This window comes from Colletes latitarsis, chromosome 14 (assembly GCF_051014445.1).
Source record: "Colletes latitarsis isolate SP2378_abdomen chromosome 14, iyColLati1, whole genome shotgun sequence".
NCBI classification, from domain to species: domain Eukaryota; kingdom Metazoa; phylum Arthropoda; class Insecta; order Hymenoptera; family Colletidae; genus Colletes; species Colletes latitarsis.
In genome coordinates, this window is record NC_135147.1 from 18,721,034 (window position 1) to 18,740,476 (window position 19,443).

The following is a 19,443-nucleotide window of genomic DNA, read 5'->3' on the forward strand; positions in this document are numbered from 1 at the left end:
TTCCAACGTTTCGAGCGTAATGTCGATGACGAGTATCGATCGGGCCGAAAGTCGATCGGAAACAATATTTCGAACAGGTAAAATCGATTAGAAGATAACGAGCCGTGTTCCAGAGATACGCCAACGCTTCGATTACCGGCGGATAGCGATTAATTAATGACTGCACGATATCTAATGGCATCCGTCAATGTTCACCTTGCCAGCAATCGGTTATCGCGGCGCTGTTTTCGACATCGCCCAACGGTCCCGGTAGCCCGGTTCGATAAATAATCGATATCCGAGCGATCGTCGAACGTTGTTGACGTCGAACGATCGAGTATCGGTGTCGTTTCGCGACACGGTGTCCGCGATCGACTCGGGAAAGGACGAGGTCACGCGGATAGTGGGAGGACCGATAATCGGCAACGGTCGTCGCTCCTCTTTGGCTGAAATCCAGCGGATTCCGAAGTGTCCAAAGAATCGTGGCACGATGATCGTTCCTTGGCGCCGGCACGTTCTCTTTCCGGTTGTCTGGGAATCCTCTTTCACCTGCCGATTCCTTTCCCCCTTTTCAGAATAGATTTTTATGCATTTGTGGCGTACTTTGCTAGATGGACGAATTTCTAAGCGAGATGATAGGAAGTAAGTGTTGAGAATAGGCATTGCATGCATGTATTTTTAATGAAAATTTGTATCCATTGGTGCAGTCCCCTCCTTTGCAAAGGTCAGTACTACCTGAGGAGGGCACTCGTTTATTGCACCCTCGTCTCGTTTTTTTTTTCTGAGCCTCAAACTCAGTTAGCAGAAAACCTAGAAACAGCATTTTCGTTTTGTAAAACTACATTGATTAAATACATACTTTGGTCGAAACTCCGTCGTATTTATTTAACAAATAAATATTTAACAGTAAGAAAAGGGAAGGGAAGCGTTTCCCGGGTCTGCTTACTCATCAATAAGGTTTTCTAACAGATTCTATCTTAGACGCTGCGACATTGGGTTTGGTCTGCATGTACCAGCCAAGCTCTTGCGAGAGAGTGACCCCTCTGGTGGCGAGAACGAGAGGTGAACACTTTTATATACCCAGATTATATCTCGCGAATTCATCGAACGTTAAAACGGTACGAGATAGGAAAAATTAAATGATTAGATCACCTATATTTAAAAAAATGAAGGCATTTTTCAGTGGTAAGATCGAGCTAACATTTTTGTAAATTAAATATATTATCGATGGCTCCCGAATTTGTGAAATGTAGAACGCACAAAGTCTACTACAAAAAGTCAGATATTATAATAATATCCATTTATCGGGCAGAATAAAAAGAAATTTCATATTTCTGAATCAGCAGCTAATATTTATTTGCTCACACATAAAAAGGTAATTTCTACGATCGATTTTCACGCAAGTCGAAGCCAGAAGGCCATCCAATGCAATGAGTCATACAGTTTTTCATAATTCTAAGGCTGACACTGTTTTTTCTACTCGAGGGTTATGCATATGCATTGTCGAGTATTATTTACCTAGCACAGTCATGCACAGATATTTGTCGTTTATCGGGAAACTTTTCTCTCTAATCGATTCTATGCGTCGAAGCTGGGAATGCTCGAACGTTCGAAATTTATTCGTAGCCATACATTATTCATTTATTCGAAGATCCGTGACATTCGAATACTCGAAAAATCCAAGTTAATTCGCGGCGTTCGAGCATGCAATTATTCGAACAGTCGACTTGCTCGAATCGTCTGGAAAAAGTTGGCGTTTACACGTGCATTCGAGAAGGCCGTACGTTTCAGCGCTGATAAATAACGTTTCGAACGCGAGTTAGAGCGGCTGCAGATAAGCGACCCGATTTGCGTTACCTGCTGAACTACTGACAACAATTTCCCCTGTCAGGATAGTCATTCCCGACGATTTGCACGACCGTGTAACGTGCAAGCGACTGTGCTCACGATCGACTGGTTTCGCGAACGCCTCTGTCGCGATTCGACGAAGCCGACGATCGTCAAATCTTAAAAAAAATAGCGACACCTCCAAAAATATCGCCTATGCGTAATAAAGAGGAACTTCGAAACCATTGCTTGTAAATAAAAAAATGGGACGCTAAATCGTTCGTGACCCAAAAAGAAAAATAGAGGACCGAGGATGAGATCATTCGTTATTATAAACAAGAAAAATAAAGTCTCGCGTTAAGCAATACCTGAAACACTGATTCTTAATCTTTTTAACACAACGTAGTTTAGATAATGGCATTCTGCCACGGTTCACGAGCGGAAATTAATGTAACAATATTAACCCTTTGTAGGTACACTGGATCCTCCAACTTTATCGTTTTAAGGGGGAATTTTTCTCGCATTTTTCTCGAAAGTATGTTTACCAGAACGGTGTCCATGGATATCTCAAAGTCTACTTGCCCAATTGACTTAAAATTTTAGATGCACATTCAGTACGTGTATAATTATAATGTGCAGCTCGTACTTGAATCAACGCAAAATTGTTATTTTATATTTCTTTAGGCTCCAAAATTAGAAATAAAAAACATGAAAAAACTGATAATCAAACTTCAAAATGTTGCCATTTTTTAAATTATCGACTGTTTTCTTTCGTTCTAGTACCAGGTGTAGCTAAACTCATACTAATTCAGAATCTTTCAGATTTTTTCATTCATGGGGAATCATGGATACCGTGAGACGACCTTTTTTAAAAGCGACTATGTTTGAGAGTATGCATTGCCACCAATTTTAATTTTTTCTCGCCCCATAATTTTTACAAAATAACTGACTTGTAGAAATAAACCTTGTGAATTTGACTGCAAAAAGTATTATAGTTTATTAGCATAAAATTCCCCAGGAAAGTCTAAAAAAGTGCATTTCACACTAGAATACCTCCTTAATAAACATATTTCTTTTCAACCTAACTATCATCTTATCCAGCGGATACTTGTATGCTTTTAAACTCCCCGCCGAAAATACGATAAAATGGACGATTCGATTCAAAAGTGGATCGAAGAAACTAGATCTCGTAACGCAACGATCCAAGATTCGAACGATGCGGATACCGGAAGAAAACCTAATTTTTCGCTGGCGTATCGTCGGAAACGTTACGAGATCGTGCGCGCGAACCATCGGTTAGCACGATAGGTGGAAAATGGCGATGGAGGGAGAGAACAGAAAGACGTCGCAGGGGCCGAAGTCACCGGCGATATACGCGCGCCGCGGCGACCAAAGGTGGGGGATCTATTCATAGGAATGACTCATGTCGGAGATGACACCGCGAATAGTCGGCCAGAATTTGCGCACTACACTATGCCACCGGGTTGCTCCCGTCCCTGATTCCGTTTGCCAAACGTCGAACATCGCGATACGATTCGCGATCGTCAACAGTTCGCGCCTCGCCATCGCTCCATTGCCTTTTTCGCGCCATTGTTTTTCAAAACTGGACGTGCAAGTCCACCTACACGTTCTCCTCCCCACTCCCCTCGCGACGAAGTTGCAATATTTCGTCGTAATCAGTGTCCACTTTCACGTTGTTACATTTTTGGCATTTGCCCTTACCTTTCGATTCGTTGCGGTGCAAACTGGGAAAGAAATTGAGCAAAAATTCGTAAATTTCACTCGTGAAACGCTAAACAGTGCTGTTAACACGATTTTTCAATTTTCAAAATACCAGGTTGTGGAAAGTTCTTTTATTAGTAGCAATTTTCAACAGATCTGTGGAATAAACCTTGGAATAGTTTGGAAATGCTGTTAGTGCCAGTTTGATTGCAAGACAAGCACTAAAATTTGAAAAAATTATCTGGGCAAAATATCCACTCAGACATGCCAATTTTGGAGTAGTTCTCTCCAAACAAGAAATCTTCCTACAAACAAGAAAGATCCCCACCCGGCAGTTTTCGTCCCCCTCCTCTTTGAGCAAGTGTTCTGGATCCGCCCCTGTGGTAATATCGTCTTTTTTGCGAGATGTTTTGCCTCCGTACGGTCGAAAACTTTCCGTCGCGATCGCGTCATCCTAGAAAACTCTTTGAGCGCGAGCGAGTCGCTCGATTCGCGAGGCCGTGGAAAATTTTTTGCGCACGCAAGCTGCAAGCGTCGCGTTACATTTTCAACGTTTCATTCAGCACGCGGCTCGTTGCTCTTGCACAAGCCTTCTCGCGTCTAATTCACTGCCTGTCGTTTAGTCGGGGACCCTGTTTACTACATTCAGCAGCGTTTTCTGCGTCGTCGTTACGATGACTTCGCGCGTCGCGTTATCGGGATCGCTAGATCCTCGCCGATCGAAACAATACACGCACGATCGCGCGCGGACGTTGTAACGGAAAGATACGCTGGCGCTGTAAAAGAAAAGGTTATCAATCTTACGGACGATTGACAAATTACGACCGCGGGTCGCGGGGTCGGCGAACATCGAGCGACGCGCTTTTTGCAATTATCTTTGGAAACGTATGATTTACACCGATTAACGGAACTGGAGTTTATTTTTGCCACCAGCGCGAAATCTATCGCCTCTTCGAAATCTTTTCTTGCTGAATTCGAACACTCGCTGAATTCACCTGGAATATTGGAATTGCGAAAAATTTACGAGATAGAGACATTTGAAGATCCTATACAAATATCATTCAATCACTGTCTAAAAGTTCAACTACATTTATTAAACACTAAATAACTTGGGGCACGCGAATATTATTTTTAAACAAATCGAGATCGAATGGATTAATGCAACTAATGGAGCTCGATAGGAATCGGTATGCTTATATTCCAGTCGTCCAATAAAATAAAAAAGATTAAAATAAGAAAATGTATAATCCTTATTCGCATCGACGATCAAGAAACGTTTAAAGATTCCGCATAACGGAAGAAATAAAGAAACAGTAACTCTATAAATACCATTGAGTCAGTGTCCAAAAATATCGCTGCAATTATAAAAATTCAACTACATTTATTACACTCTAAATAACTTGTGGCACGCGAGAATATTGTTTTTACCGAAAGGAAAGAAAAATCGAGATCGAGTAGATTAATGCAACTAATGGGATTCGATAGGAATCAGAATGCTTATATTCCAGTCGTCTAATGGAATGGTAAAAATTGACGGAGATAAGAGAACATGTGATCTTTATCGGCATTGACGATCGAGAACGTTTAAAGATCCTGACGATGGATGAAACAAGGTTCAATGATAGGAATGGCGCCAGGTGCAGCGCGCGGATCGTCACGGAAAAGCGAAGAACTCGTTCGAAGTCTCGTCAATGGATCGTGGTCGTCTGGTTTGGCGCGCGGACGTTGCAGACGAGTCGCATTCCGTAAAACGAGCACGTACGCGCGCGTTTCGACGGAACGAGCGCGAGAAAACGCGTTTAGTGGAGTACGTATCGAGAGTACTGTTACTCCAGTCCTGATAGAGAGGAGCACGAGCCACCGGCGATACGCAATCTTTCCACCCACGTTTCCTCGACATTTTCCATTCAGTTTCCCGTTTAATTCATCGCCCACCTAATTTAGCAGAGCGAAACGAGCATGGAGACCGCGCGAGTTAGGAAAAACGTGCACCTTTTTTGCCGTTTCCCACTTTAGCTTGGAATATTTCCTCTCGAGGCCTTCGCGAAAACGAATGGTAAAAATGGTACTTGGAGAACGATTACCGCGAGCGTTACGCGACGAGAATTATCTTACAGTCATTCGAGATAATAAAATGGTAAATTGGAAGAATTTAATTCGCATAGAGAAACCGCAAATTTTTATAGGCAATTTACAAGATCTTCGAGCAATAACGATACAAATTTTTGAAAATCGTGCAGGCTACCTGTGGTTTTTAGTAAAAAGATGGTCGTGTCGAAGGTCTAAGAAGATGTTTAAAACGTAGAAGTTTAGAAATCGTAAATACATACGGGCAATTTGTCAGGAAATATATGGTAATTATACAATCTTACATGTTCGAAACAATTTGTAAAAAAACACGTGCAATAACTCACAGAAGAGGGAGAGGAAAAAAAATGGCAAATTATCATGCACCGACTGCCACGCTTCGTTTATGAATGACATTTAAATTTTAATTTGCATTGGAAGTCACGTTACACGCGTGTGAATGACATCTACATTTTAATTTTTCGTAATTTTAAATTTTAATGCATATCGATGTTCGATCTAAGACACCGCGCGATAGTCACAATACACATTATGAAAACTGTGAGAAAACATGGTTCGCGTTTCGCGCGGAAACTTTCACAAAATTGCCTTTGTTGAAACTATCGTTGTTGTTTATGGTAAATAGTAAGGACTGTTCCGCAACATTTGTCGTTTCACGATCGAACGGAGATTCGACGTCGTGGAAAGAAAAAGCGCAGACGCAACTTTCGAGGCGGTCTGCATCATCGTTATTTCCGAAAGTCAGGCGCTCCCACGTGATCTTACGTAAACAACAAACAACAAATATAACGTTACGTCGTGTGCTTTTTCGCCAGTAAAACTCACACGAAATAAAAAAAAATTATTAAACCGTCCTGAACCCATCACTTGCCCTTTTCAAATACTGGAGCCTTTGCTTTACTCAATCTCTCATGAATATCATACTGTATTATCGAAGACGAATAAATGTTTAAATGATCGTGTAATTGTTTCTATATATACATAAGTGACGTTGGAAAAATGATGTAAAAAGAGGAGGAAACATAAATTTACTTTTATTAAAAAAGTCATACTTCGATCCAACGATGGCAAACATTTAGTTCGAATTAAACATTAGTTTAAATATTCAGATTCTAAACTTAACGTCATAGAAATAAATATTATTTGTTAGCAATTTATGTTGAATTTAATTGATGTAATGGTATGGATATATGCTCTAATTAAAAGAAAAACTACATTTTAATGTAACTGTCAACACAGTGAATTACAATAAAAATATTCGCGAGTATAAACCTAGTGTTAAATATAAATTGAGTCAAAAACGTTTAGTCTGAGTGAAACATAAACGAAACATTTTTTGTATAAAAAAAGAAAGAAATGAATTTATGTGAAAAGAAAAATCAATCCTCAAAGGAATCGCGTCCAATTTTGAGTCAGACAGCTAGTCAGCCTTCGTGAAGCCTACGACTATGTCTTACTCGACACTGTACTCATTCTACTTAATCGTGGCACAACATTCTCCTAAAGTTTTATGCTTCTTATAATAATCTTTATGCGTTTTCCCTCTTGAAAACATTCCCAAAATTGATCTTCAGTTTCTACCGTATTTTTATAAACCAACTCATTTGTGTGTATTGTACGATGAAAAGTCTATTACGATAAAGAGACTTATTAAAAAAAAATTCATTCGAAAATAATTTACAACAGGAAATGTATTCAAAATTAAATATTCTTAGCCACAATGCAAGGAATTGTAAGACGAATTTTGACCGTAAATCTTCATTTATTTATGTGTAGATAAATACTTAAATTAAGGATGACAGGACTTCTGATTTTTCCTTACTTCGTCACTTATTTATATACAGATAACAATTAATTCACGATGATAGGGCAACAAATCCCACCTACCCAAGCTTCTACAAGCAATTAACCGCAACGCACGCTAATAGGGCATCGGATTCTACCTCCCAAAACCTCCACAACAGTACAGAAAAAAAAGTTGTCACTCACCGATCAGAAGAGCAGGCTCCCTATTGTCCTCCAACAGGGCAACCAACACGAGGAACAATGGATGTTGCACGGGCAGACGATCCGGGTCGTCGGTGCAGTCGTCGTAGACGACCACCTCCCTGTAGTGTCTCTTCCGTAACAGTTCCTTTCCCTCCCTGGTGGTGGCTAGGTCGGCGAGCGTCGCCTTGCCCAACTGCAGCCTCCTTCGATTGAACCGATCGGAGCAGTTCACGTTGATGGCGCCTCTCACATGGTTCACATTGTAGAGGATGAAAGGTCGACAGTCGAGAAGGACGGGACTGCTGTCCGGTTTCTGGCCGAGCAGACGTTGGGCCAGTTCGTCGGCGGTGATCGTGCCGGTCCTTTGCAGCACCAGCTGCCTCTGCAGCGTGTTGTTCTCGGAACAGGGGCTTGCTGGGAGGCTCACGGTCTCCAGTTTGCAACGCTTTGAGGCCGACAGCTGGTGCTGATGGAAATGATGGTGGTGATGGAGATGATGGTAGTGACGGTGGACGTCGGTCAGAGGGTGGTCGCAGTCGGTACCGCTGCTGCTGGTGGTGCTGATGCTGCTGCCGCTGGCGTTCAGGCTGCAGTTGGTGCTGTCGCTGGCGTCGACGATGTCCACGCCGCTGCTGGTGGACGAGCTCGGCGAAACGGTAGACGTAGGGGAGGATAGAAAGCTGGACGCGCCAGCGGGCGGACCTGGCTCGCTCAGACTACGATTCAGAACCAGCTTGAGGTTGTCCCGAGAACGTCCGGCCGAGACCGGCTCGCAGCACACCAGAGTCGACATCGGTGATGACGCCTGCTGCTGCTGCTGTTGGTGGTGGTGTTGATGTTGGAGATGCGTTGTCTTGACGTCAGTCGCGGTTATATCGAGACGCGGCCTCGACGTCGACGCTGTAAAAGAAGGAAGATCGTCAGACGTGGCGTGAGTACTGGGCCGCGCGCGGGACGTTGGCTCCTCCGCGGAATCTTTCGCGGATGGAGGGGAGCGGATTCTCCAATTAAAATTATGTCGGACCACCTGAGTACCTTAATAACTCGGGTTTGACGTTACCAGGAAATATGGCCGAGAGTTAGACGGGGGTATCGTTACAACAGAATTATACAGTCTGTAGAGCTGCTACCCACAGGTGGGTAATATTTTAGGGCTGGATGCTCTGAGCACCAAAATAAGACGAAACTGGGTTTCCAAACTGTTTACTCGATTTATTAAGAAGGTATTGTAACGAAAATAAATTTAGAGAAGACCTGGATGATCTTTGATCCTCGGATGGTTCTGGGTCCATTTTGACCTGAATCTGAATTTTATTATTTCGGATCGAATGTTTGCGTTATCGTACTCGTAAATCCTTTTTTTATTAATGTATATAATGAATATGTACGTACGAGATTTAAGAAGAACCAGAACTTCACAATTAGTTTGCTTAGGCCTAGAAACTTTAGAGTAACAGCCGTAGCCAACGACACCGAGTGTCTTCGTCCGCGTTATTATCTCGAACCGCGACAAATAGATGCGTGTGCGTGGGTCAATGATATCCCGAGGACAGAAGACGATCGTCAACAGAGTGGCAGCGACCTTTTAATCTATCGTCGCGAAGTGACAACTCGAATCTCGAACACTCGATACTACGTTTCAGAGACGTTTAATCGGTGAGTCACTCGATCATTTCGCGGCTTATGGAATCTCGCGCTTCCTTATTGCTAGGCTTTCATGAACTACGATAAAACATCAGTGCACATATGCTGTACCGGCTATCTGGTCGTTAACTCTGTCGATTTCTGAGCGAGACCGATGCGAGAACGATTTCTCGAGGGACAGGCTAGACGGGTAACAACTAGGGCTGGAACTGTTCCAGCGGTTTAATATTTCGATACTTGACGAACAGTCGAAAGCTCCAAACGAAAACCGAATATCAAATATCAGTATTCGAATCAGAGTGGTGGCAATAGGCAGACACCCTTAAAAGTTAAAAAATCAATTGTATTCCACGAGGAACTTTCTATGATGTCGTTGCAATATTTATAGACAAATATGCACACGCGATTCGCAGAATTGTATCTTATTCCGGAAGTATAATACATTTAAATAACGTAAAAATGGCCAAGGCCACGATAATTAATTACACATTGAAAGGAAAATACCAGGAAAAGCGATAGTAGCTCGTTTCTCGAGAACAACAACACTATTGATAAGATTAGAAATTATGTTGTGGTTTGGAGATCACAACACAATGACTGTTACAATGAAATTACACAGGGCAATAAAAGTATGCTTATAGAAAAGGTTCAGTGCAAATTTCTGAGACTTTTTAAACGTGAATTCTACATACATAATTTGTATTTACATAAATATTTAAAAACTACTCTTAATCAAAGTTATATTTCTTTTCAAGAAACCAATCATTTCAATTATTTTGAACAATATACTTATTAATTCGTTGCTTCGGTTATTAATTAAAAGTGACAATTTTCGAGTCATTTCAATTGTTATTTCTTAACATACAATGGAAAGCAGAATAGATACTGGCCTATCCTTTTTGTTGAAGATCGCCAATAATAAATTAAACCATCCTGTTGGAGCCCATTATTCTGCACGCGCTATCCAAATGTATCAGATAATTAATTATCAATGTTTCACTTTCTTACTCATAACTCTAGTTCCGACACGCATTACCTATTAATCGTATTATTATAACATTTTATATGAATGACAGAATTTTTTACTAATGATCTAAAGAATTATCTACTATTAATCAAACTATTATCTTTATTGGAATTATAAGATTACTGGAGAATAATTTTAATATAATTAATCTATTATAGTACACTGTCTTCTATTGTATGTTTGTATATGTATATACACTGACTAATTAACCTCGATGATACACCCTTAATGACCAATTCTTATCTGAATCCCTAATAAACACTTCATTCTTAGAACATATGATTAAATAGGAAGTGAAAATATATACTTCGACGTTTGATTTTGTATCTTATTCCGTATGAAATTCAACAATCTCAAATTAAATTTATATATGGAGTTAAAAAGAGACCTGGTAGAATTTCAACAAGATCTTTTGGTGATTTTAAAGCGAAGTAAAATACTAATAAATTTCAAACACGATCGAATCACTCAAAGATCGTGTTTAGTAAACATTCGGTGGCGCAAGAAATAGATCCCCCCGACAACCGTTCAACCGTTCGAGGAATCATCGTGATGTTAAGGTAAATACTGAACTCGATACACTCGTTACCGACGTTCCGTGCTTTTAAATAGCAATACAGACGCGATGAGTCAGCCTACCGAAATACGCTCCTTGTGTTTGCGGTCGCTTCGCGCGGATCTCGACGACTAAAATATTCCACGGCTTGCACAGGTGCTACGGGAGTCATTATCTCGGCCGAAAGCGGAGAATTGGACGTCTCGCGGATGAATGGTAATGGCTGTGATCCCGAGCCATTATGTCAGCCAACTCGTTTTATGTTCGACGTCGACTCGTTGTTTTTTACCGCCAAGAAACGCGTTTTCATAGAACAATCTCCCGCGGAGATTCAAAACGATTCTCTAGGTACAATGGCGGATCTAGGAAAGATTAAATACTTCCCATCTGGGCTAAAAGAAAATTAGAAACTAGAAATATTAATGTTTTGGCGATCAATCAACGAATGGAAAAATCCCTTAAAGGGGTTGAAAGTTAGATAAAAGACTTTTACATTTGATGAAGGGGTGCTCCCTAGGTATGGCTGGTCCAAAGAATGGCACGTAATTCAAACGTTCTTGGTGAGTAAATTCATTTTGGGAACAGTGAATATTGCTTTAAATTTTTACAATATTTTTCTGATCTTACTGTTTACGAAAGTGCTAAAACGTGACCACTGAAAACAGTATGCTTTATAAAATATTTCATATAGAAAGAGAATTGTTAGGTATAACAATTGAGAAAAGGGTTAATTCGGAGAGCAGAACCTGTGCAATTAGAGCACGAAAATAGATTCAGCCATCTGTATGATGCAAATGCGATAATCCCAGAGTGCGCCGCGACGCCACGAAACGAGCGTCCCACCGTGACACGTGCTTCGCCATCGGTGTAACCACCTCGGCGTGGCTGTTTAAGCGACACATAATCCTTTATCAGGCCCGAGTAACTAGCATCGAGGCGAACGATTGATTTTATTAACCTTGGAGGATGTCGTTCATAAGCGAACCTGAAATAATGGCCACGACTCGCGTTGCATAACAATCGACAGTCCGTTCGGTCGAGAGTGAAAGCACGTTCGTCGGCTGCATTAGAATCGTTCGTGTGCAACACCGTTACCGGTTGTATCTCCTGTACACAACGCGGCGAGATAACGACTAAATGCAATCGTCGAGACACTTTTCCTAGGCTGTTCCGGTGTTTCAGGTGCAGAACGGCCGATAAAAGAGGTGAACGAACCAAGGTGGACGTGCGCCTCATTTCGTTAAACAAAAATGACCGAGCATTACGTTATCGAACATTTCAACCGATTTAGTTTGGATCGAAGAATTATTTAGTGAGGCCTAGGGAATTTTTTATCGCTGAAAATAATACAGACCTAACCCAAAATTAGTATTTCTTCTCGACCTATGCCGCGTGATATCTTTCATCATAAATTCGTTACTCGAATAAAATGTTGCTCCATCTCAGGCTTAGACAGACACAATACGTATTGTACGCTAAACTGATCTCGTGGAACGAATACTGCCAAATCTTCAACTCGATTTATCGCCGGAAAATTCATCAACGCGATTATGCCATTGTTACGAGCACCGACAGGGAGAGAGCGGTTCTAATTTGGAAGTTGGACGACGACCAGTGGTCCCGAAACGTTACGAAAGACCTGGTGCAAGAGCGATGGTGGCCCAACTTAGAAATTACGTGATGCGTCGGGGATTTTTCAGTGGCCCTTCGAGCTGACGTTTCGACGCCGTTCGCGAAATTACGAGGCTCAACAGGATCGCGAACAACCGACTCTTTTGTTCGACAAACGACGAACAGAATGGTCCCATTAGAATCAAACTATATTAAATCCTTGCTATTTCGACCCTTGAAAGGGTTACAAAATAATAAATGAACCACTGACTCCATATTCTTCGAAACAACTGTCATTTCTGAAACTTATATAAATTGCATTTTTTAAGAATTCGCGGCAATTTGTTCTGTTTCTTTCTTACAAATAGAGTCGTTTGCAGTAGTAGTAATGGCGAGAAAATAGTACTTGAAGTCGAGACTGGGTCATTCTACCTTCCTCGGTAATACAGAGAATGTTGAGTCCAGTACACAATTCTGTGTCTTTACCTGTAATGTGAAGTGGCTAGGGCATAAATTACACGATTGTGATTTCCGGATCATAGTAGTGCAGGCTAAAAGAGTACACCAAGGCGTCGATACACGAATCAGTCAATATATTTCAAGGACGAAATAGATCCAAAAGACTCGATCAGCGTCCCCCGCAAGGACATAACGAACTGTTCTCGCGAAAGCGAGTCGATGAGTCACTCGTACCGAAAGAAAATAATGCGGGGGTATAACTGCGTTTCAATTATCCGGGAAAGAACCGTTTCGGTAACTCGAGGATGTCTCGCGCAAGGACAGAACGAACCGTCGCGAACGTTCTCGCGAACTCGAGTCGATGAGTCACCCGTACCGAAGGGAAATCACGCGGGGTACAACTGCGTTTCAGTTATCCGGGAAGGAACCGTTTCAGTAACGCGGGTGAGTGTATTTCGAGAACGGAATCCACGCGAAAGACTTGGTCAGTGTCCCTCGCAAGGACAGAACGAATCGTCGCGATTGTTCTCGCGAACTCGAGCAGCCAACGGCGGTGACCCGCGCGTGCAAGGCGGCTCTTTTGTGTCAATGCCGTGCCAACGGACTTAACAACGCTATTCGTCGCAGCGACGCCGCAATATCGAATCGGAGTGACTCAGCCAACTAATATTAGAAGGTGAGGAGGCTGCTCTGGCCCGGTCTCTCTCCCTGGTGTGCTGTGCTCGCTCATTTCTCTCTCTCTATCTCTCTCTCTCTTTCTTCCCCCTTCTCTGTCTCTGTCGCTGTCTCTCTCTCTTTGTTCCTCTGTTAGTCGGGTCAGCGGTGTGTTGTGTTCGCAGCGCCGCCACGGAGTTTCTCCTCGGCCACGGCGAGTCTTCGGGTTCGTTGTTTGGAATGAGTAAACGCCGTGGAATTCGACGCTTCGAGCGGCGAACGACGCGCACAACCTGGGCCCGGGCTTTCAGCCTGCGGACAGGTGTAGCGCCAGCACCTGCTGCCTCCGTTCCGCGGCTACTTCCAGATCCATTCCTCTCCAGAGCATTCTGCCTTCCATCGTCCTTGCGTCGACGAATCGCGACGTTTCGTTGTCATCCTACTCAAAATATTTTTCCTTTTTTTTTTTTTGGGCAGAGTTGCTTTCTTATTTTGTTCTTGATACTCCGGAAAAGTCTAAGGATCTAATGACCCTAGGTTAGAGGCCCAGATGATAGTCCAATTACGCAGTTTTATCCCTGCCCATCCACAAAGCATTACCTCTTATTAAACTTGTTGTTTATAGCTTCTTTCGTTGAAATACACAGTTTCTTTTTTAATGCTATTAAGATTTATTCATTTACAAATATTGGACACAATTGCGTATCTGATAAGCTTTAGTCTCGTAAGATGATAAAGGAGCAGTGGTTCGAACTTGATGCGATCGTTCCATAAGAACTTAATTATGCGTAGCTTTTGTGACAATATTCTGTTAAACTATCAACTACTGTTACAGTCACCATATGTTGGTCTTTGCAATTTGCAAACTATAATTGCAACGAGCAAATTGGATGATAGGTTATGGCTTGGAGGGAGAAGTCATCCATCGATGTCACTCCCTTCTATTAGCGGAGCTATGCAGTGTAACATACTTCAGGCGTTGGTAGTGGATCTGTAGGTCATTTTCGCCCAAGTCTTCGTACCACGGGATGGTTGTTTATAAAATACTTTACTAGAGTATTAGAGTGTTGTGAAGTTTAAGAAATTGTAGCAAATCTGCGGAGATTCTTGATGTCATAGCATTCATTGAGATTACAATCTGCAATTTATGCTGATTTACTTGGCTCAGAGTTGAATTCCGTAAATCCGGATCGGTTTCAGAATGATTTTAGGAACAATTTGTTTTCGCTTAAAAGTTTTCATCGATGATTTATTTATTCGAGTAATATTTAATATAAATATTCCAATAATAATTATCTCAATAATTTGATAGTAGCTTCTCTAAACTCTATTTTCATCTGTTGTCTTTTTGTCGACGATGTTTGAGCAATTCGATACCGGAACACTTCACGGGTAGAATAGAAGAGTATCAAAGTCTGAAGTACATACTTGGTAGCAAGGATGAAGACGGCCCTTTTTAAACTCAACGAAGAAATTTTATAGGACTCGTGCAGGATGTTTTGAATATATAAACGATCAAAATATAATTTCTTTTTCGAAAGATAAAATAAAACTATGATATTAAAATTGAAAATAGATATTTATGATTATGTTTCGTCAAAAGAGTGATAAATGAATTTTTTTTGTTGTAAACAAAATAATTCGTCTGTAAAGAGGAGCAACATAGATACATGAGTCAGAATGAGTCGCGGTTATTACTTATTGCTAAATGGAAAATACTATTCAACCGAAGATTAAAAATGAAAGACAAAAGGCTTTTACCGATAGAAAAGGTACTTGTAACTGTCAAGGTGTAAAATTAATTATTTTAATTTCAGCAGCTTCTTATTATTTTTTATTTATGTCAGAATTCACTTAAACCTTCTATCTTAGTTTTTAAAATATATTTCATATTTTCATGTATTTAAACTTATATATTCTTTTGCGTTTACTTCTTCACTACGACGAATGATTATTAAATAGAAACAAAACATAAAACTGCATGGAAATCTGAAATTTTGTGAACGTAAATAACTATAAAAATGAGGATATAAGTAGCTAATGAGTGGTACTATAATAAGTAAGTGTCGATGCTACTTGATACCTATAATTAAAACGGTATCATGGAGAATGATACTTTATTCTCTGGTATCGATGTTATTCCCATCACTACTGCCCGTCCTTAGACTATACAGATGTTGACACTTTGGTAGAAAGGATTTGCAAGGATCGTTAGTCTTGTGATTGCTACTGAGTATTGCTAAGTCATTGTTCATGAATAGTAATCGTCGAAAGATTTCATTCCTTAACAATCCCACTAAGTATCATGTAAATCGATACTTAATTCATTCACTGAACGTAACTATGAAGTCATCGATTATTAGCTGATTCTTTAATCAATTCAGGATTCTCTTATTTATCGTATTTTAATTATTTGAAGATGCGCAACGAGAAGCTCTCTACAAACCAGTTGCTACGAATCAGTCGAAGTGTACGTGGAATGAAATAATTTTTAGGTGTTATTTTTTTACGATCTGCTCCAAAACTTCTCTCATCTATCGAACGCTAGTGCTCCAAAACGCTCGATCATAAATACGTACACAGTAAGCTTCAATTAATTGAATATTTCGGGGAACGTCTATGAACGATTAGAATATAAGGGAATTCCCCGGACACAGCTTTGAGATTTAAACAGAGATCTATAGAACCAGCTATTTCGAGCCACAAAGAAGAACACTTTAATTAAAATATTTACCAACAACAATTTCAAATTTCTATAATTATCGTTTAGTCCTACAATTGCCAATGATCTCTCATTGTCCATTCTCAATCACGAAAACTGCACGTTGCACCCGTCACGAAGAAAAACAGAGGACCAAACAACGTTTCGTAACCATCGCCGAGCGCGCATCATCGAGTCTTCCGTCGCGGAAGAACCGAAGCCACCTGAAGTGACCCAGTGCACCGCGTAACTCCTGCTCAGGTGTGACCTCAGTCTAGCGAAGAATGATCTCAGAGTCATCCACACTACCGATTACGGTTCCAATTATGAGAGATAGGCATCTGTTCTGCCAGGTCCGCCTGGCGAAGACAGGTGCCCCGAAGTCGGTCCTCGGCGTTCATTGATCGCGTCCGAGGATCGGCAGGACACGCGGGGAGCCGAGAGTTAACGTCGAGGAGGGATCGAGAAAAAAAAATAGGGCCGAACGGAGCCGTAGTTCGTCAGAGGCACCTACCTTTCCCGATCGGTCGAACCGGTTCGCCTTTACGACGAAACCAACAGCCGCCTCACGAGCCGTGCCGGTGACGCACCGTCGTTGTCGTTCGATGCCTGTTCACGAGCCTGTGCACTGCGTATCCCGGATAAGTGTCGACGATAATCCACGTGCGACCGCATGGAACCACCACTGTCCTCTCCGTCCGAATTACGGTTCGAGGTGCACTGTCCTCGGGGTACGCGGGGAACTGAACCGAGCCGGAAGGACCAGGGGTTACAAGAAGAAGAAGACAGTGTGTGCCAGTGTGACAGACAAAGACAAGAATATCTGGTGAAGGGAAGAGAGAGTGAGAGACAATAGGGCTGAGAAAAAGGGTTAGATCCTCGACGAGTTACGAGAACGAGGAAGTGCTTGAGGTCGGTCGTTCAGGAGAGCGTTGGCACGCGGGTACGACGTCCCCCGTGCCTGGCTCGTTTCGTCAACATTTCCGGTGTCGGTCTGTATCACGATAGAGGCCGGAAGTAAACACGATGCTGTGCCGTGCGATCGACCGAGCGTGCTCGATAGATCCGTTCACGGCGGCCGACGAGCTGAGACTGAGCGGCACTCGTCCCCGCGGTACGACCGATCGCGATCCACGAGTGCTAGCAACGCGAGGCCACGGCCCGGAGGGGAAACTTGTGTGCATGCGAGCCATCGGGAGGGACTTTTGTGAGGTACGAGCGCGCGAGCGCGAACCAACGCAGGTACGTACGCTGATATCGCGACGAATTGTTCTTCTCGGACGATATCGTGCTCCAATTTTTCACTCCTTTGTGTTCGCGTTCAGTCAAATCACTGAGTTTTCCAATGAGATCGATATAGAACTTTGACTTAAAACAAAATAAAAGCTACAAAAGATAATCTGGGACTCGTTATTCTATTTTGTCTTTCCATGAAGGGGTTCAGTCGAAATACCCGAGTTTTTCAATGAGATTTATATAGAACTTTGAATTGAAACAAAATGAAAGCTACGAAAGATAGTCTGGGACCTGTTATTCTATTTTCTTTTCAGGGTTCTCCAATAAGATTGATATAGAACTTTGACTCAAAACAGAATGAAAGCTACGAAAGATAATTTGGAACTCCTTATTCTATTTTGTGTTTCTATGAAGGGGTTCAGTCGAAACACCCGAGTTTTCCAAATGAGATTTATATAGAATTCTGAACTGACACAAAATAAAAGCTACGAAAGATAATCTAGGACTTGTTATTCTATTTTTATGTATATTCGATGACATCATATATGTGAAACGCAGTATCACTTAAGTGACCACTATGATTAGGGGAACATATGTAAATCAGACTGTATCGCTACAATAACGATATTTACTTTGAGATCGTCAACAGTTTGTAGTTTGTTCGGAAGAAATAAAAGACTTAACGTGGTCCCACGAGAAAAAGTCTAATGGCGTCGAGTCACGAGAACTTGATGGCCAGTTGACAGCTATATTACTCGAAATAATTTTATCATTGAACTTCGATCTCGATGAAACGATAATTTTCAGACAATTCACGCCGAAGTAAAGATGAGATCATCGAACGGTAACGCTCACAACAATCATATCTTCTTTATTTTTTTAAAAAATAAGAGCTAATGACTCCACCAGCTAAAAAACACACATTAATTTTTATGGAGTGCTAGATCCTACAGAATCAGGATCACAAAGTCCAATTAGCATACTTCGATCCTTGAATTAACTGGATCTTCTAAAAACGAAGACGATATTCTCTTCCCTTCGTACACTTTGTTAATATATTACAATATATTGATCAACAACTGCGAACCAGAGGCTCTAAATTTCTCCATTAAACTATGAATTGTGTCATCTGTTTTGCAAAAATTCCATACAAGATTGATCTACTAGTCTACTTTGTAATCTATGGCTATTATTATTATTTATTTATGTCTGTCTGTGATTCCATATAACAGGTTATGTAATTTTTCAATAAAGCATTTACGAACATAAGTTATATAAACTTTTTTCATCAACTCGGCCTCGATAACATGTCGTATAAGTTTGACCCCAACCTTTCTGGACACTCTATATTTCTCTTCTGTTCCCCTAAAATTTATGGTTGGATCATAATGTACGATATTTATGCTTTTTTTATGATTATTTTTATTTTCGAAAAGAAAAAATACGTCGCCTTAAATTACGATTCTCGTTCATTGAAATCGAGACGATTCGTGAAAAAATTTCAACGCTTTATGAATCGTACCACTATTTCGCGATCGAAGCCGCAAATTTTATTTATTTATATCTCGGTTTTACGACAACGACTACAAACGTACCACAACAATGGATTAACTGAACAAATGGAGGGATCTGTTATACTGGATACATGTCACATAACAAGACGTTTCTTGGCACGACAGAGAAAACATTGCATGATGCTTGACAATAATCCGTATAACACTGGTAAAGTCGAATATAACAACAATAATAAGATACTGAAATTTAACAATACGATTCAGACAAAGAATTAGATTAAAATTAGCTGTGTGCGAATACTTTGGAGTATCTAGGAGATAACCTAATCAAATTAACTAGTCTTTGAGAAATATCTACTTAACTCTGCGCCAAAAGAGCACTAGTGTCGAAGACCCTGAATATCACCGATTCCAAACTTGCTAAGATCGAAACCTC

General features: G+C 41.2%; 1 protein-coding gene across 3 annotated transcripts in view; it reads right to left on the reverse strand.

Moving 5' to 3' along the window:
• Positions 1–19,443, reverse strand: part of LOC143350132 (uncharacterized) — a 100,503-nt gene that overhangs the window by 59,407 nt on the left and 21,653 nt on the right. For all 3 annotated transcript variants that reach the window (XM_076781995.1, XM_076781993.1, XM_076781994.1), the window contains exon 5: positions 7,606–8,505. In XM_076781995.1, the coding sequence (XP_076638110.1) occupies positions 7,606–8,505 (900 nt within the window). The remainder of the gene's footprint in view (positions 1–7,605; positions 8,506–19,443) is intronic.